The sequence below is a fragment of the Ambystoma mexicanum genome, chromosome 3q (genome assembly GCF_040938575.1).
Source record: "Ambystoma mexicanum isolate Mex_15411 chromosome 3q, UKY_AmexF1_1, whole genome shotgun sequence".
Lineage (NCBI taxonomy): Eukaryota > Metazoa > Chordata > Amphibia > Caudata > Ambystomatidae > Ambystoma > Ambystoma mexicanum.
In genome coordinates, this window is record NC_090926.1 from 1,289,957,203 (window position 1) to 1,289,977,759 (window position 20,557).

At 47.9% G+C, this 20,557-nt stretch overlaps 1 protein-coding gene across 1 annotated transcript in view; it reads right to left on the reverse strand.

The window, feature by feature from the left end:
- Positions 1 to 20,557, reverse strand: part of PODNL1 (podocan like 1) — an 867,675-nt gene that overhangs the window by 78,737 nt on the left and 768,381 nt on the right. Inside the window, exons 9-10 of the mRNA XM_069604378.1 lie at positions 19,477 to 19,625; positions 2,884 to 3,092 (exon numbers count right to left, since the gene is read on the reverse strand). Coding sequence (XP_069460479.1) covers positions 2,933 to 3,092; positions 19,477 to 19,625 — 309 coding nt within the window. The 3' untranslated portion in view covers positions 2,884 to 2,932. The remainder of the gene's footprint in view (positions 1 to 2,883; positions 3,093 to 19,476; positions 19,626 to 20,557) is intronic.

The window sequence follows — 20,557 nt, forward strand, 5'->3', positions numbered from 1 at the left end:
TTGAAAACGTTGGGTTGGAATTGGGATTCATTTCATTGAGGGCATTGCTAATGAGGCGTAGAAGGGACCTATTTCTGAGAGCCAAAGTGTGCCCAGCATTTCTCCTATTGAAGAGAGTTACCACACAGAGATAAATGGGGTACTAGTAAACCTCTTTGTGACCATAATTAAAGATCTGTGGCCAGCTTTAAATTGGTCTCCTGACTTCATGCGATGCAATCAACTTAGTACTTTGAAAAGAGCATTCGCCAGAAGCCTATCCAGATGGGACTGGGGGTAGAACTACGAACATCTGTATAAACTACATGGACTCCCTCAGGTAGCCATGGTTGCACATAAGTACATGAAGCCCCAACTGTACTTGATGAGATGCCCCGGCCCTGCTGTTCGTAAACTCTGACTTCAAACGCGCACCAAACAGTTACCGGTACGAATTACCCGGGGTGCAAATTACCCGAGGTGCGCAATGGGAGTTACCCCTGAAGGAAGATTCTGTAGAATTTACCTGATTTAATCTAACAAGGAAACTGTAAGACATCTGTTCACAGAATGTCCTAAATTGGGTTCGGTGGCCACGCCACGCACATAGCTCTTTACTGAATTTGGGAAGCATTACGAATTGTATCAATGGGAAATGCCAGAGTGTGATTTTATGTAAATGCATTTTTTTAGCAGTTCTGTAATGATTGAATGAATTGTGTTAAGGATACGATTTTAGAGTATTTGTCAATTGTATAACTTGGAAATGATTGTAAATGACAAGTTCCTGATGGAATTAAAACACAATAAATAAATAAAAGATACCAGTTTCCAAAGAACCCTCGGTCCTGGAGTAGCCTCCCTCCCATGCGTGGCGACCCTGAGAAGTTCCTGAGAAACAGGCGTCCTTACCTCCGCAGAGCATGCAGCTTTCCGACATTGGTCTCTGATAAACTCCTTCACTGACCGTAAGGGTGACGCCCCAAACAGATCTCTTCATCGGCCAAGCCATCGACGAACGTAGAGGTGATGCACTAAACAGATCTCGATGAATGTAGAGATGATGCACTAAACAGATCTCTCTTCACCGGCCAAGCCATCCATGAACGTAGAGGTGATGCACTAAACAGATCTCTCTTCACCGGCCAAGCCATCGATGAACGTAGAGGTGATGCACTAAACAGATCTCTTCACCGGCCAAGCCATCGATGAACGTAGAGGTGATGCACTAAACAGATCTCTATTCACCGGCCAAGCCATCGATGAATGTAGAGGTGATGCACTAAAGAGATCTCTCTTCACCGGCCAAGCCATCGATGAACGTAGAGGTGATGCACTAAAGAGATCTCTTCACCGGCCAAGTCATTGATGAATGTTGAGGTGATGCACTAAGCAGATCTCTCTTCACCGGCCAAGCCATCGAAGAACGGAGGGGTGACGCACCAAACCGATCTCTTCACCGGCCAAGTCATCGATGAACGTAGGAGTGAAGCACCAAACAGATCTCTCTTCACTGGCCAAACCATTGACGAACGTAGGAGTGACGCACCAAACAGATCTCTTCACCGGCCAAGCTATTGACGAACGTAGGGGTGACGCACCAAACAGATCTCTTCACCGGCCAAGCTATTGACAAATGTAGGGGTGACGCACCAAACAGATCTCTTCACCGGCCAAGCCATTGACGAATGTAGGGGTGACGCACCAAAGAGAGCTCTTCACCTGGCATCCATTGATGAACGGAGGGGTGACGCACCAAACCGATCTCTTCACCGGCCAAGCCATCGATGAATGTAGAGGTGATGCACCAAACAGATCTCTTCACCGGCCAAGCCATCGATGAACGTAGAGATGATGCACTAAACAGATCTCTCTTCACTGGCCAAGCCATCGACGAACGTAGGGGTGATGCACTAAACAGATCTCTCTTCACCGGCCAAACCATTGACGAACGTAGGAGTGACGCACCAAAGCGATCTCTTCACCGGCCAACCTATTGACGAACGGAGGGGTGACGCACCTAACCGATCTCTTCACCGGCCAAGCTATTGACGAACGGAGGGGTGACGCACCTAACCGATCTCTTCACCGGCCAAGCTATTGACGAACGAGGGGTGACGCACCTAACCGATCTCTTCACCCGCCAAGCTATTGACGAAGCGCATGGGGGCTGAGAGCTGAGCATGACGGGCAAGCGGCCCGGACACCTCAAACAAAGAGGGCGGGAATATCCTGATGCAGGCCCCAGCATATGATGCCGCTATGGCAGTGAAGCCAGAGGTGCAACAGCGTCAAGAATTTTGAAGAAAAACAAATCTATGTGGGGGAAGCTAAAGTGACAACAAAGCAAAAAGGTGGCAGCAGTGGCAAAAAGGACTGAAGGGTGAGGCTGGTGGGAGGAGTCAGCACGGTCGGGCACACCTGTGAATGGAACGAAATGAAAGGGGAAGTTATTTCGCGGTGCAAATGGCTGCTGTCTCGTACCTGTGGGAGGGACTGCTATTAGTATGGATGAGAGGGGGCGTGACGTAGGAGTACAGCTTTGCCTCACCCCTGGACACACGCCAGATGCATCTGAGAGAACAGCAACCAATAGGGATGCCACCCGACAAGACCAAGTGCATATAGTAGCATGGACTCAGAAAACGCTGAAAACACCGAGTGCAGCCTTTAAGTATCCCATGGATCGATTCTGGCAACATTTGTCGCACTTGTTATGCCATTAAAGTACCTTTTATTGACTTGTCCCCCCCACCCCCACCTTCCTCTACTCCCCACGCACACATTCCTGGTCCCAATCCTGTATGAGCTTGTCTGTGTCCTTCCTTCCTTGCTTCCTTGCTTGCAGGTCAGTGCTAGCTTCATGCAGAGGTTCAGAGAAGAGGTCTACACGGATGCACTCACCTGCAGGGCCTCGCTGGAGCCAGGGATGGTCTGGGTGGCATGGCCCTGCCTAGGCCTCGGAGGTGCTGTTCTGAGGTCTAAGGCGCTGGCTGGCTCTTGGGGTGTTCACTGTGATGTGCTCGGGGTTCCCGGTGGTGTCCACTACCTCCAGGAGCTTCAGGTCCCAGAAGGAAGCTGGAGGAGTGCTGGCCGCGGTGAGACGGTTAGACCTGGGGAGCGCATAGAAGGGAGTTTGTGTTAGCTGCTGGGGGAGGTCCATGTCTCTTCCTCATACTGTATGCAAGTCTGCACCACAGGCCCTCTTTATGAGCGACCTGCGAGCAAGAGCAAGTTAGCAGCTGCGGCAGAGTATGCCTGGGGGGCACCTCCTGCTCCTGTGTGCAGCCTTTCCCTCCCCACACTCTTCTATCAGGTGCTGTGTCTCCCAGTGTCTCCCGTAGGCAGCACGTGCCATTGCTCGCATTGCAAGGCGCGTGGCTGCAGGGGAAGTGCCGATGAACAGGTTCTGTGGATCATTTATAAAAAGGAACCCATGTTCTTCACTGACACAGAATAGCCCGAGCCCCACATCACACAGCCCAATGCCATGCAGTCTGCTAACATGTTAATGTTGGGGGGTGAGCTCCATGCAGTCTGCTAACATGTTATTGTTGGGGGGTGAGCTCCATGCAGTCTGCTAACATGTTAATGTTGGGGTGAGTGCCATGCAGTCTGCTAACATGTTAATGTTGGGGGGTGAGCTCCATGCATTCTGCTAACATTTTATTGTTGGGGTGAGCTCCATGCAGTCTGCTAACCTTTTAATGTTGGGGTGAATTGTGAGAAATGAGACAGAGAGCCCAGTGTGTATTACATGCTTGGAAAGGTTTCATGCTTGAACCACTACAACAAACATATTTCAAATATAAAATTCTGTGGTCATTCTTATACTCCCAGAATTCCCTTTGATTTCTATACAAATCGCTGAGCCCAGACAACACCTCAAGCGCTGCCCCTCTCATGCACTACTGCCTGGGCTACCAGTGGGCCATGGCACGCACTGCTTTTACTAGATTGTCTCAGTTTTAGATATTGCATCTAGCCTCACCCCACACCGCATAAACACTCAACACCACCCACCACCCCACTACCCGGTCACTCAACACCACCCACTCACACCCTCACTCTTCCACCACTCCATTACGACTCAACCCCATACCACCACCATTCCATATCACCACTCCACACTAAACACTATGCCCCACCAACACATCAGACCATCACTGCATACCACCATGCAACACCGCCACTACATACCACCACACCATTCCACCTTTCCACACGCCCATACTCCTGCTCCACACATCCCCACACCCTCTCTCCATAACCCTCATTATTCCACACTAGCACTGCATACCACCGCACCATTCCACCTTTCCACACGCCCATACTCCTGCTCCAGACATCCCCACACCCTCTCTCCATAACCCTCATTATTCCACACTAGCACTGCATACCACCGCACCATTCCACCTTTCCACACGCCCATACTCCTGCTCCAGACATCCCCACACCCTCTCTCCATAACCCTCATTATTCCACACTAGCACTGCATACCACCGCACCATTCCACCTTTCCACACGCCCATACGCCTGCTCTACACATCCCCACATCCTCTCTCCATAACCCTCATTATTCCACACTAGCACTGCATGCCACCGCACCATTCCACCTTTCCACACGCCCATACTCCTGCTCCACACATCCCCACACCCTCTCTCCATAACCCTCATTATTCCACACTAGCACTGCATACCACCGCACCATTCCACCTTTCCACACGCCCATACGCCTGCTCTACACATCCCCACATCCTCTCTCCATAACCCTCATTATTCCACACTAGCACTGCATGCCACCGCACCATTCCACCTTTCCACACGCCCATACTCCTGCTCCACACATCCCCACACCCTCTCTCCATAACCCTCATTATTCCATACTAGCACTGCATACCGCCACACCATTCCACCTTTCCACACGCCCATACTCCTGCTCCAGACATCCCCACACCCTCTCTCCATAACCCTCATTATTCCACACTAGCACTGCATCACCCCACTACTCCTCTTCATCTCAGCACATGACCCTCTACACCACCCTAGTTACCACCCCCACTCTCAATACTCCACTGTAACCTACCCAACTCTAGCCCTCTGCCCACACTCTACACACACCACATGCTCTAACCGCTGCCCCATTCTGCATCTGCCCCTGTCCATCCCTGCTCTACACTACATCTACCCCTATCCACTCCTGATGCCCTCTACCCCCCACACGCTCTTCTACACCCTTCGTTAACCCTCACCCATCCTTCCTCAAAGCTCTACCTCCCCTTGTTCGCAAGAAATTGTCAGTGGTCTACGCATGTATCAATTGTGGTGAACCGCCTTAGGACTAGTTTATGTGGTCTTAGACGTTTTTGTCGAAGGTTTGGTGATTTGCGCTTCAATAAATGCAATCAAGCCCTCGAGGCTAAGATGTATTCTGCCATATTATATGGAAGTGAACGGTGGGGAAAGGTAAGCTGTATTCCTTTGGATCCGCTACTCGGCATATGCTTAAGGACATTGATGGGGGTGATGCCAAGCACTCTGATAACTGCCCTTGCATTAGTGTTGGGGGCAGCTAGCATTGGGGTTCTTAGAGTATTGATATGATATTTTATTTATAGCGTGCCTATGCCCAATTGTTTCAAGGCACGACGAGGCAAGGGAGGGGAACAAGGGGGGACAAGACCACAATCTTACTAGGCCCAGAGACATTGAGATTGTGCAAGTGCAGGGGAGAGGAAAGGGGAAAAGTGCTGGGGAAGGGGAGGAGGAGCAAGTGCAGGACATAGGGTCTAAACATTGACAAACAGTGTTACTGCAAGCTACATCCATCTGTACCTTTGAATCCTAATATACTAAAGGTGTTACTGCTAGCTACATCCATCTGTACCTTTGAATCCTAATATACTAGAGGTGTTACTGCTAGCTACATCCATCTGTACCTTTGAATCCTAATATACTAAAGGTGTTACTGCAAGCTGCATCCATCTGTACCTTTGGATCCTAATATACTAGAGGTGTTACTGCTAGCTAGATCCATCTGTCCCTTTGAATCCTAATATACTAAAGGTGTTACTGCAAGCTGCATCCATCTGTACCTGTGAATCCTAATATACTAGAGGTGTTACTGCAAGCTGCATCCACCTGTACCTTTGAATCCTAATATACTAGAGGTGTTACTGCAAGCTGCATCCATCTGTACCTTTGCTTCCTAATATACTAGAGGTGTTACTGCAAGCTGCATCCATCTGTACCTTTGAATCCTAATATACTAGAGGTGTTACTGCAAGCTGCATCCATCTGTACCTTTGCATCCTAATATACTAGAGGTGTTACTGCAAGCTGCATCCATCTGTACCTTTGAATCCTAATATACTAGAGGTGTTACTGCAAGCTGCATTCATCTGTACCTTTGAATCCTAACATACTAGATGTGTTACTGCAAGCTGCATCCATCTGTACCTTTGCATCCTAATATACTAGAGGTGTTACTGCAAGCTGCATCCATCTGTACCTTTGAATCCTAATATACTAGAGGTGTTACTGCAAGCTGCATCCATCTGTACCTTTGAATCCTAATATACTAGAGGTGTTACTGCTAGCTACATCCATCTGTACCTTTGAATCCTAACATACTAGATGTGTTACTGCAAGCTGCATCCATCTGTACCTTTGCATCCAGTATACTAGAGGTGTTACTGCTAGCTGCATCCATCTGTACCTTTGAATCCTAATATACTAGAGGTGTTACTGCAAGCTGCATCCATCTGTACCTTTGAATCCTAATATACTAAAGGTGTTACTGCAAGCTGCATCCATCTGTACCTTTGAATCCTAATATACTAGAGGTGTTACTGCTAGCTACATCCATCTGTACCTTTGAATCCTAACATACTAGATGTGTTACTGCAAGCTGCATCCATCTGTACCTTTGCATCCAGTATACTAGAGGTGTTACTGCTAGCTGCATCCATCTGTACCTTTGAATCCTAATATACTAGAGGTGTTACTGCAAGCTGCATCCATCTGTACCTTTGCATCCTAATATACTAAAGGTGTTACTGCAAGCTACATCCATCTGTACCTTTGCATCCTAATATACTAAAGGTGTTACTGCAAGCTGCATCCATCTGTACCTTTGAATCCTAATATACTAAAGGTGTTACTGCTAGCTACATCCATCTGTACCTTTGCATCCTAATATACTAAAGGTGTTACTGCAAGCTACATCCATCTGTACCTTTGAATCCTAATATACAAGAGGTGTTACTGCAAGCTGCATCCATCTGTCCCTTTGAATCCTAATATACTAAAGGTGTTACTGCAAGTTGCATCCATCTGTACCTTTGAATCCTAATATACTAAAGGTGTTACTGCAAGCTGCATCCATCTGTACCTTTGAATCCTAATATACTAAAGGTGTTACTGCTAGCTACATCCATCTGTACCTTTGAATCCTAATATACTAAAGGTGTTACTGCAAGCTGCATCCATCTGTACCTTTGAATCCTAATATACTAGAGGTGTTACTGCAAGCTGCATCCACCTGTACCTGTGAATCCTAATGTACTAGAGGTGTTACTGCAAGCTGCATCTACCTGTACCTGTGAATCCTAATATACAAGAGGTGTTACTGCAAGCTGCATCCATCTGTCCCTTTGAATCCTAATATACTAGAGGTGTTACTGCAATGAATCCTAATATACTAAAGGTGTTACTGCAAGTTGCATCCATCTGTACCTTAAGGTGTTACTGCAAGCTGCATCCATCTGTACCTTTGAATCCTAATATACTAAAGGTGTTACTGCAAGCTGCATCCATCTGTACCTTTGAATCCTAATATACTAGAGGTGTTACTGCTAGCTACATCCATCTGTACCTTTGAATCCTAATATACTAGAGGTGTTACTGCTAGCTAGATCCATCTGTCCCTTTGAATCCTAATATACTAAAGGTGTTACTGCAAGCTGCATCCATCTGTACCTTTGCATCCTAATATACTAGAGGTGTTACTGCAAGCTGCATCCATCTGTACCTTTGAATCCTAATATACTAGAGGTGTTACTGCAAGCTGCATCCATCTGTAACTTTGAATCCTAATATACTAGAGGTGTTACTGCAAGCTGCATCCATCTGTACCTTTGAATCCTAATATACTAAAGGTGTTACTGCAAGTTGCATCCATCTGTACCTTTTGAATCCTAATATACTAAAGGTGTTACTGCAAGCTGCATCCATCTGTACCTTTGAATCCTAATATACTAAAGGTGTTACTGCTAGCTACATCCATCTGTACCTTTGAATCCTAATATACTAAAGGTGTTACTGCAAGCTGCATCCATCTGTACCTTTGAATCCTAATATACTAGAGGTGTTACTGCAAGCTGCATCCACCTGTACCTGTGAATCCTAATGTACTAGAGGTGTTACTGCAAGCTGCATCTACCTGTACCTGTGAATCCTAATATACTAAAGGTGTTACTGCAAGCTGCATCCATCTGTACCTTTGAATCCTAATATACTAGAGGTGTTACTGCAAGCTGCATCCACCTGTACCATTGCATCCTAATATACTAGAGGTGTTACTGCAAGCTGCATCCACCTGTACCATTGCATCCTAATATACTAGAGGTGTTACTGCAAGCTGCATCCACCTGTACCTTTGAATCCTAATATACTAGAGGTGTTACTGCAAGCTGCATCCATCTGTACCTTTGAATCCTAATATACTAGAGGTGTTACTGCTAGCTGCATCCATCTGTAACTTTGCATCCTAATATACTAGAGGTGTTACTGCAAGCTGCATCCATCTGTACCTTTGAATCCTAATATACTAGAGGTGTTACTGCTAGCTGCATCCATCTGTACCTTTGAATCCTAATATACAAGAGGTGTTACTGCAAGCTGCATCCATCTGTACCTTTGAATCCTAATATACTAGAGGCTGAGGCGTTTGTAATTATTCCTGGCACAAAGACTGTGTTAGTCTCTGCAAGAAGTGGTGGGGCGGGGGGGGGGGGGGGCGTTTTTGGAGTTTTGAAGTGGTAACTAAGCTCGTTGGGGTTTTCAAGGCAGGCCCTTGGGAGCTATTTTGAAAATGCTGCTCTCACTGCTGTTCCTTCACTGACTCAGAGACGAATCATTGCTATGATTCGTCTCAATGTTTTACCTTTGAGGGCGCGAATGAAGTGGCTTTTTAACTCCGAGTTTTGTATATGTGTTAACAGATCCCAGGAGAATTTTATTCACGTTTTATTCTTTTGTCTAAAAACAAAGAATTTCAGGATCTCAGACGTTTATGGCTGAGCAATCATTTTAAGGCTACTAGCATCAGACATGTTGCAGGGGCCATGCATTTTTTTTTGTCCTCCCACGTAGACGTGCATTTTACGAACGACCTACGTAAACACGTTGTTGAGGCTTTTAAACATTTGCTTAGAGTATTTTAATTCTGTTTTTAAAATATGATGATTTTTGCATGAAATTGTATTTATTGTTAATGGAGAAAACCGAAATAAAGTATATTACTACTCCCCTTCCTCAATCTTCTATCCACCACTCACCCTTCCTCACCACCACTACCCCTGCCCTTCCTTACCTTCCTCTACCCGTGCACCCTTCTCTAAGCCCACCTGGTGTTGCCCAACTCCTCACACACCTCTCTAAACCCACCCATCCTTCCCCGCCCCCTCTATCCCTACTCAACCTTGCCCAGTAGTCTCTAACCACACCCACTCATCCAGATCACTCTACCCTCACTCACTCACCCACCTGTCCACACCACTGTACCCCATACACTATCCAAACCTATCTTTAAAACCACCCTTCCTCATCTCTATCTACCATCAGCCACTCTTCCTCGCCCCGCTCTAGTCTTTCTACTGTGTCTATTACAGGTTATTTTCCTGCAAGTGGTAATTTGCAGGCATAGTTGCAATTATTGGCTAATCAGGCCCAAGTGTTTACTGCATTCTTACCTTTACATGTAAAGTGCAATAAAAAAAATGTATATGCGAAAGTTATTGGCTTTGCCAATGATTGTCCATTGTAGCTGTGAATGCGAGCTATGCACTTGTCAGCAGTGAGAATTCTAATGCATTATTCAATTGTAAAAGTGAATTAGGTTATCACAGTTCGTTTTTCAATAGTCGTGCTTTAGCATCGGAGTCCTACTAAGCAGGACAGTGTGAACTGGTAGTGGGATTCTGAAATTGGAACAATCCAAATCGATGTTCTGAATGTATGAGGCAAGAGTTTAATCCTGAGCTTTCAACTGATTGGCGTGCAGGTGTTGCCTCATCCCCTCGCTTGCTCTCACATAGCTTGAGGGTGCCAGTCCCCCCCCTGTTGCCATTATTGAAGATTTGCTTCACCCCAAGCCTGGGGATTTGCATAGAAGCAAAGAGCATTCTGGGAACATAAGAATACCCACAATATTACGCTCATTATCTGTGATAGTGATTCAGCAAAAAACCCTTTTGAGCGAGTAAAGGAAGTTTATATTGAAATTCACTCTAACAAAAGGATGTCTGTGAATGAATTGCTAGCCATATATGGCGACGTGGCCAGCTTGTGAGGCCTGGACGTTTCTGCAGTGAGTGTCGCGTGCCCAGTCTTATGAAGGGCAGGCCCTACCTGGGTGGGCATCGTGGTCTCCTGTTTGATGCATTCTCCAGAGCACATATCGTCATGTGTTGAACTACACTTGCTCGGAAGGCCCTTTATTTATTTTCATTCATTTAATTGTTTTTTTTTATAACGCGCCTAATACCCTACCTGAGTTTGGTTTCTAAGCGCAGATCCGGGATTCGAACTTCTGTTGCTCTGTAGGGTCTTGCTTCCAAGACCAGTGCGTTGCCCCTGTGCTATCCTCTGTTGTCCTCTGCCTAGTTTGGGGGTTCTCTATATGTCTGTGTTGTCTTGGGGCAGGGCACCATTTGTCAGGCAGTCATAACGGGGATCCGTGTGTCGGAAATCAAGGTCTATGGGAAAATAGATACTTGTCTATAATTGCCGAACTGTACTGCTTCGTGTCTAGGATGCCCCTATGCAGCTGTGGACTTTGCAGCTGTGTGCCTCTGCAAATGTGCACATCTGTTAGGGAGCAGTGGGTACATGTGAATGAGCGCATATGAGCAACATTGTGCTATGCAGGTGTGTGTAAGCCGACAACAAGCTAGGTTGCAGTATGCAGGAGTGTGTTAAGACTGGTGTAGGCTGTAGTGTGATATGATGTGATGTGATGTGGCATTTATAACGTGCATTATATACAAGATAAGGAGGGGAAACAAAGGGAGGACAAAAGCACACTCTTACTAGGCCGCGTGTCATACAGATCGCGCAAGTGCAGGGTAGAGCGAAGGGGAGAAGTGCCAGGGGGGAGGGGAAGGGGAGAAGTGCAGTTAACTCACAAGTGCAGCCAGCGGGTGGCTCATACGTGCAGAGAGAAGGGACTGCAGGGTTGCAGATACAGACCCTTAAGTGCTGGGGAGCCCAGAGGCAGTGCAAGGGCAACTGGACATGCAGGAGCTTGGGCCCGAGTTCAGAGGATGACCATGTGACCAGTGCGCGGAGAAGTCGGTGCATAAGCAGGGGTGAGGAAGAGAGAAAGCGGAAGCAAAAAGGAAGGTCTTGAGCTGCATCCGGAACCAGAGGTGGTTCTGCTCAAATTTGAGAGGCAGGGAGGCTGTTCCAGAGGGAGGCCCCCAACTCTCTTCTTGGAGAAGCGTCTGACCCTCAGAGAGTTGGAGGTGGATGAGTGGAGAGCGCGAGAAGGAAGATGTCTTGGAACAGAAAGTTGGAGGTAGAGCGGTCCCAGGCCCCAGAAAGTCTTGTGGACAAGGCAGAGTCTTGAAGTTGTTCTTTGCAGCCATGCAGAGCCGGTGAAGAGATGTCAGAGCTGGAGAGATACGATCCCTGGGCTTGAGGCCAAGGACAAGGAGTCTCGCAGTCCTGTTCTGGAAGTTGTAACGGTCGAAGAGTAAAGGCAGTAAAAGTTAGAAAGAGGCTGTTGCAATAGTCAAGCCTAGAGAGGACCAGTGCTCTGGAGACAGTGAGCTTCTAGGGGAAGGAGAGGAAAGGAAGAATACCTCTGAGGAGGTGCAGCTGATAATTTGACTTCTTAGAGACGTGAGGAGTGAAGGAGAGATTGGAGTCGAAGATGACACCAAGGTTCGTAGCCTCACAGGAAGGAGCAGGAAGAGGGCCCAGAGTGGGTGGACAGAGAGAGAGAGAGAGGAAATGAAGGAGCGGTTGTCCCAATGAGGAGGATCTCAGTCTTACTGGCATTAAGGCAGAGATCATTGATGGGACACCACTCCTGAATTGCAGGCAGACAGTCTGGAATGAGAGAAGGAGTAGAGGTGGCCGAGGGGAGCCTGAAAGAGAGCTGAGAGTCATCCACGTAACATTGAAAATTGGAGCAGAAAGTAGCGATGCAGGGGGCAAGAGGTGCCAGGTCGTGGTTGAAGAGCCAGGGTGAGAGATTAGACCCCTGGAGAACACCACAAGTAGAGAGAGAGAGATAGAAGAGAGGAAATATCCCAGTTGTACCTTAGAGGGTCTGTCGGTGAGAAAGGAGGTCAACCAGGCCAGGGCCTGATCAATAATACCAAGGTTTTTCTTGTTGCAATTTCCTTAGATCCAAGCATCCAGGTGGAGACTTAAACCTCCACCTGGATGCTAGCAGCCGTTCTTCAGGACTCTTTGCAACGTCTGCGATTCTCTCTCTCTCTTTCTATTCTTCCCTCCGGCCTGACTCACTCTGCAGGGCACACCCTGGATGTTCTGATCTCCTCAGACACTAGAGTTGCCTGACACGTGTTTCGAGCACTTCTTCTTCCACTGAGGCTGCAAGGTTTCTGTACATGCAAGGTGATGTAGTACAGAATGCGCGCAGACCCCTAGAGCCTTGAGGGTCTACGCATGCATTAATTACTTAGCCAGACGCGCAGGTTTGACTAATTGGGTTGTCTGTCTTGTCCTTTCCTATTTTCCCTTATTTGCTGGGCTCGTGATGAACGCTCGTCTTTTCAACCTACATTGCCTTCCTAATCGTCAACGTGGAAACGCTTCAATATTTGTTGTAGCAACTGCAAGTGACAGGTACCATTATGTTATACATCTCCTTCAAACAAAATTACTAATTGCTCTGCACATGCATTAGTACAATGTCTAATACCCCATACGATCTAAATTTACAGTGGAGCCTGTGAGACCTATTCTTCAATCACATACCATACTTATGGGTAAGTGCACAGCCATTTTACTCCACGTAATGAATTGAAGCATTAGCGCGTACACTTGACAATGACCATAAAATGGAATTGTCTTTTTGGATTTCCTTCTTTCCTCAGTTCGCAACTGATTCATACCTCACTGCAGGTAAAAGATCAAACTTCTTGAATAGCCAAATCTAATTGTATGGCCTACCTAGAACTTAAGAGCTAATGAAACCTTTGTTTATTTTTCTTTTCCCTTTCCTTTTTCCCCTTCCTTATCTGATGGCTTCCTAATATACACATGGAATGGATTTTACTGAATTTACTCTGTTTATGGATGATTAATTTTCCCTGTCTCCTAATTGCTTAAAATTTCGGTTCTTGCCACTATGGACTGAACATCTTGCAATATTATCTAAATTGTGCCATAAATGAGTAATGCAATTGTTCTGTTGTTCACCCATTTTTGTTTGCCTTGCTATCTTGGGTCCTCCACATGGACTTTGTTTAATTTATCTGTACTACATCACCTTGCAGCCTCAGTGCAAGAGGAAGTGCTTGAAACACGTGTCAGGCTACCCTAGTGTTGATTAAAACTACTATACCAACGTGGTCTTAACTAGTGTCTGTGCGCAGTGTGTTTGCAAAACCTGTGTCTTGTCCTACTTACCTGGTGGAAGACTTGGCAAGACCCGCCCCCCGCACTCACCTGCAGCGTTTTTCACTACATTCAAGCCCAACAGGTCCTAGTGCTGAACCTCGCCGTCCCCCCCTTGCCAAATTTAGTTTTCTCCCTTTCTCTAGCCCTCTCGCCACTCCTCTCTCTTGGAGTGATCACTTTCTACTTTCTTCTCACCTTTCCCTCTCTCTCTGCCCAGCAGGTCAAGCCGACTCCAACACTGCCACCTACCTTCTCGGTCATCCGACCCATGAAGTGTGTGTCAGTTGAGGCTTTCACCACTACTTTCTATCCATCCTCCTCCTGCACCTTTGGCCGACTCACACCCTCACACAGCCCTCTCTAACCTTCATCTCTCAATCTCTAACACTATGGATGTCCTTGGCACTCTCATGATGATCTGTTTGAAGCCCAAATCTAAGTGCAACTCTTGGTGCAATTCCGACCTTGCCACCCTTAAACGCACTCAGCCCACTCAGAGAGAAAGAGGATGACCTGGCCAGGCGGCCTGTAGACAGTGGTCACAGTGAGAGAGAGGCCAGGAGAGATAGAGAGCCTGCAGACCAGGCATTCAAAGCAGGTGTAGCACTGCATTGGAATGATAAAAGCAGGGATCCACTCAGATAAAAATCAAGACTACACCCCAACCGGGACGGTTGGTTCTTGGTTCGGAGAGGATCTTGTAGCCATCGGGAAGGAGAGTATCAAAACTCGTGACAGAGCTGGCCACGAACCAAGTCTCTGTGAGATTGAGTACATCCAAATCAAGGTCTTCCAGGAGACAGCAGATATCAGAGGAGTGTTTAACAGCAAAACGAGAGTTGAGAGTAGCGATGTGAGCAGGTTGCCGCATTAGAAGGACATTTGGGGAGGGGTACAGGCCAGAGGTACACCCTGCGGAAGTGTTGGAGGTGCCTGAGGATGGGCAGAGGAGGAAGGAAGAGAAGGCAGGGCAGTCAGAGAGGAAGAAGAGTGCCAGAGGGGTGGCAGAGGAGGGAGGCAACAGGGTAACCAGAGAAGCAGCAGGGGTGCCGAAGAGGTAGTTGGCAGTGCTGGTGTCGGCTTGGCTTGCGAGGAAGAGAGAGAGGTGGGAAGAAAGGAGAATGTGATCACTCCAAGGTGGAGGGGTCGTGAGAGGGTTACAGAAAGGGAGGTCTGAGGAGATCAGAACATCCAGGGTGTGACGTGCAGAGTGAGTCGGGCCAGAGGGAAGAATAGAGAGAGAATTTCAGAGGTTGTAAAAAAGTCCTGAAGAAGGGTTGGTAGCATCCAGGTGAATGTTCAAGTCTTTCCGAGGAACAGATGTTGAGAGGTAGAGGCAAGGAGGAGAGGTCAGCCCACTCGGAGAGAAAGAGGGCGACCTGGCCAGGTGGCCTGTAGACAGTGGCCACAGTGAGAGAGAGGCCAGGAGAGATAGAGAGCCTGCAGACCAGGCATTCAAAGCAGGTGTAGTGCTGCATTGGAATGATAGAAGCAGGCATCCACTCTGGGAAAATCAAGGCTACACCCCCACCGGGACAGTTGGTTTTTGGTTCGGAGAGGAGGGGGGCAGAAAGGAGAGAGGCACAGAGGGGGACACGAAAGGGAGGGGACAAAACAAAGAACAAGAACAACAGACCTACAAATCAGATGCAGTACAGAACCATCAGAAAGAAAAGAGCACAATAGGGAACCTAGAAGTAGAGAATGCAGATGCAATACAGGACCAAGAGCAAAACACAGAGGTCAGCAGGGAACCTAGAAGTAAATAAAGCAGATGCAATACAGGACCAAGAGCAAAACACAGAGGTCAGCAGGGAACCTAGAAGTAAAGAAAGCAGATGCAATACAGGACCAAAAGCAAAGCACACAGGTCAGCAGGGAACCTAGAAGTGAAGAAAGCAGATGCAATACAGGACCAAAAGCAAAGCACACAGGTCAGCAGGGAACCTAGAAGTAGAGAATGCAGATGCAATACAGGACCAAGAGCAAAACACAGAGGTCAGCAGGGAACCTAGAAGTAAATAAAGCAGATGCAATACAGGACCAAGAGCAAAACACACAGGTCAGCAGGGAACCTAGAAGTAAAGAAAGCAGATGCAATACAGGACCAAGAGCAAAGCACACAGGTCAGCAGGGAACCTGGAAGTGAAGAAAGCAGATGCAATACAGGACCAAAAGCAAAGCACACAGGTCAGCAGGCAGATGCAATACAGGGCCAAAAGCAAAGCACACAGGTCAGCAGGGAACCTAGAAGTAAAGAAAGCAGATGCAGTACAGGACCAAAAGCAAAGCACACAGGTCAGCAGGCAGATGCAATACAGGGCCAAAAGCAAAGCACCCAGGTCAGCAGGGAACCTTAGAAGTAAAGAAAGCAGATGCAATACAGGGCCAAAAGCAAAGCACACAGGTCAGCAGGGAACCTAGAAGTGAAGAAAGCAGATGCAATACAGGACCAAAAGCAAAGCACACAGGTCAGCAGGGAACCTAGAAGTAAAGAAAGCAGATGCAATACAGGACCAAGAGCAAAGCACACAGGTCAGCAGGGAACCTGGAAGTGAAGAAAGCAGATGCAATACAGGACCAAAAGCAAAGCACACAGGTCAGCAGGCAGATGCAATACAGGGCCAAAAGCAAAGCACACAGGTCAGCAGGGAACCTAGAAGTAAAGAAAGCAGATGCAGTACAGGACCAAAGCAAAGCACACAGGTCAGCAGGGAACCTAGAAGTAAAGAAAGCAGATGCAATACAGGACCAAAGCAAAGCACACAGGTCAGCAGGGAACCTAGAAGTAGAGAAAGCAGATGCAATACAGGGCCAAAAGCAAAGCACACAGGTCAGCAGGGAACCTAGAAGTAAAGAAAGCAGATGCAGTACAGGACCAAAGCAAAGCACACAGGTCAGCAGGGAACCTAGAAGTAAAGAAAGCAAATGCAATACAGGACCAAAAGCAAAGCACACGGGTCAGCAGGGAACCTAGAAGTAAAGAAAGCAGATGCAATGCAGGACCAAAAGCAAAGCACACAGGTCAGCAGGCAGATGCAATACAGGGCCAAAAGCAAAGCACACAGGTCAGCAGGCAGATGCAATACAGGGCCAAAAGCAAAGCACACAGGTCAGCAGAGAACCTAGAAGTGAAGAAAGCAGATGCAAGACAGGACCACAAGCAAAACACACAGGTCAGCAGGGAACATAGAAGTAAAGAATGCAGATGCAATACAGGACCAAAAGCAAAGCACACAGGTCAGCAGGGAACCTAGAAGTAAAGAATGCAGATGCAATACAGGACCAAAAGCAAAGCACAAAGGTCAGCAGGGAACCTAGAAGTGAAGAACAAAGGCAATTGCAATGTGATGCCACAAACCATGGACAGCAACACAATATCAAGTAACCATAGAGAGCAAACACAAAGTCAGTGCAGTCAACAAGGCACAGAACACAACAGGAACCTAGAAGAAGAATGCAGGCAATGCAAAGTAATTCCAGAAAAACAGTGGAGCACGAGACAGTATCAGAATAGTGCACAATAGATCAAAGAGGGCAGGAATGAGATGCAAGAGCAAGGAGGGGAAACGTAGGGGGGGGGCAAGGGAACGGAACAGAATGCAGGCTCCTACGATGCAAGGGAGCGCAGGCAGCTAGAGAAGCAAGGGAGCGCATGTTTCCAAGTTGTGTGTGCCAAGTTGTAGACTCCGTTTTTGAGCAGAGAACAATGCAACAGACCCAGATTCGACTTTCCTAGAAGGGGGAAAAAGGCTGCAAGTGCAGGTGTGTGCTAACAGACTTCGAGCTGGAATGCAGAGGCCAGGTGTATGCATGGTAACACTGTTCGGACGTGCTGTGCTGATGGTGTGGGCTACCAGAATTAAGTTCCAATGAAGTGGTTTGTAGCGTGCAAGCCGAGAGTTAGGGTGCTATTCAGGTGCATTTTAGCAGACTGAAGTAGGTTCTAGTGTGTAGTTGTGCAGTAGCATTCTTCTCTTTATGTTGCAGTGTGTACCTGTCTTTTAGCAGGCTTTACGGCAGGTGTAGCGTACAGACCGGTATTACCAGGCAGAATGAGTTTACTTTGTGCAGGTGTGTCAAGACTCTGTATCATGTTGTATTGCACCATGCCTTTTATCAGAGCGGAAACGATGTTGTAGTGCGCACACCAGTATTTGCAGACTGAATTAATTACAGTGTGCATTTTTATTTTAGCAGACTGCAAGGTGGGGTGTAGCAATCATACTATTCATAAGACTGCAGTGTGCATTTATTTGTAGTTTTTATAAAGCACTACTCACCCATGGGCCTCAAAGCGCATGAATATTTTATCCTGTAAAGTAATGCGCAACCTGCATTTGTAGTGTGAGTTAGATTGCAGCGTGCAGGTGCACATTAGTAGACTGCAAGCTAAGCTGGACTTGGGAAAACTGGACTTCGCAGATGTGTGCGCATGGTGTATTGGTAGACTGCATTGGTTGCAGGGTGCAGGTGCACATTAGTAGGCTGCAGGGTAAGCTGGGGTTCGCAGATGTGTGCGCATGGTGTATTGGTAGCCTGCGTTTGGTTGCAGGGTGCAGGTGCACAGTAGTAGGCTGCAGGGTAAGCTGGGGTTCGCAGATGTGTGCGCATGGTGTATTGGTAGCCTGCGTTTGGTTGCAGGGTGCAGGTGCACATTAGTAGGCTGCAGGGTAAGCTGGGGTTCGCAGATGTGTGCGCATGGTGTATTGGTAGACTGCGTTTGGTTGCAGGGTGCAGGTGCACATTAGTAGGCTGCAGGGTAAGCTGGGGTTCGCAGATGTGTGCGCATGGTGTATTGGTAGCCTGCGTTTGGTTGCAGGGTGCAGGTGCACATTAGTAGGCTGCAGGGTAAGCTGGGGTTCGCAGATGTGTGCGCATGTTGTATTGGTAGACTGCGTTTGGTTGCAGGGTGCAGGTGCACATTAGTAGGCTGCAGGGTAAGCTGGGGTTCGCAGATGTGTGCGCATGGTGTATTGGTACACTGCGTTTGGTTGCAGGGTGCAGGTGCACATTAGTAGGCTGCAGGGTAAGCTGGGGTTCGCAGATGTGTGCGCATGGTGTATTGGTAGCCTGCGTTTGGTTGCAGGGTGCAGGTGCACATTAGTAGGCTGCAGGGTAAGCTGGGGTTCGCAGATGTGTGCGCATGGTGTATTGGTAGACTGCGTTTGGTTGCAGAATGCAGGTGCACATTAGTAGGCTGCAGGGTAAGCTGGGGTTCGCAGATGTGTGCGCATGGTGTATTGGTAGACTGCGTTTGGTTGCAGGGTGCAGGTGCACATTAGTAGGCTGCAGGGTAAGCTGGGGTTCGCAGATGTGTGCGCATGGTGTATTGGTAGACTGCGTTTGGTTGCAGGGTGTTGGTGCACATTAGTAGGCTGCAGGGTAAGCTGGGGTTCGCAGATGTGTGCGCATGGTGTATTGGTAGACTGCGTTTGGTTGCAGGGTGCAGGTGCACATTAGTAGGCTGCAGGGTAAGCTGGGGTTCGCAGATGTGTGCGCATGGTGTATTGGTAGACTGCGTTTGGTTGCAGGTGCACATTAGTAGGCTGCAGGGTAAGCTGGGGTTCGCAGATGTGTGCGCATGGTCGCAGGGTGTGGATGTCCATGCAATGTTACCTGAGGATGAGGATTCTCAGGCGCGGCGTGGTGTTGAAGGCCTCAGTGCTGATTGAGGTGAGACGGTTGCTTTGAAGGTACAGGCACTCCAGGGACTCGGGCAAGTCAGGGGGAATGTAGGACAGCTCATTACTGCCCAAGTCCAGGATCTGTGGGGAGAGAAGGGGGACAGCCATGATGAGCATAAGCCGTGCCATTTACAAGTACAGATCTCCAGCTACATTGTAAGTGCCGACTCTAAAGGCGAGTTAATAACCCTGGTCTTGTTTCTCCCTTTTTACTGCACAAACGTTGTCTTGCTTCACCGTTCCACTTACTATACCACCTTGAGTAGTTTCCCCATAACACTGCACCATATTCCCTTCAAAGCTTTCCTATGCCTCTGCACCATGTACCCTTGAGTAGGTTCCCCATGACACTTCAAAGGTTGTCCTCTCCATGTTCACCGCGTACCCTTGAGTAGTTTCCCCATCACACTTCAAAGGTTTTCCTCTCCCTGTTCACCATGTACCCTTGAGTAGGTTCCCCATCACACTTCAAAGGTTTTCCTCTCCCTGTTCACCATGTACCCTGGAGTAGGTTCCCCATCACACTTCAAAGGTTTTCCTCTCCCTGTTCACCATGTACCCTTCAGTAGGTTCCCCGTCACACTTCAAAGGTTTTCCTCTCCCTGTTCACCATGTACCCTTGAGTAGGTTCCCATCCCTCTGCACCAGGTCTCCTTTCACCATTCTATGCACAGCTGGTCTCATTTCCCTCTCAGCATTAACTCTCTCCTGAGGGGAACCTCATCGCTGTCCCTGGACCTTTTTGTACATCCTACAACTCCACTAATTCCTAGCCATTGTCTATGCTGCTTCGGGCTGATGGGAGTTGTAGGCCAATTAATCTGGCCAGCTGCAAGCTGGCCACCTATAGGTAAATAATGGAATGATGTCCTTTCTCATTCTGTTGAGCCATTTGAGATTGTGTGCCTAGTCCATAGGTATTCAGGTTCCCTAAAGTGAGAGTGGGATGGGCTGGAGCTAGAGGCTGCTCCTATGAAGGTGCCCAGTGTGTCCCCCCCCCCCCCCAGGCCCTT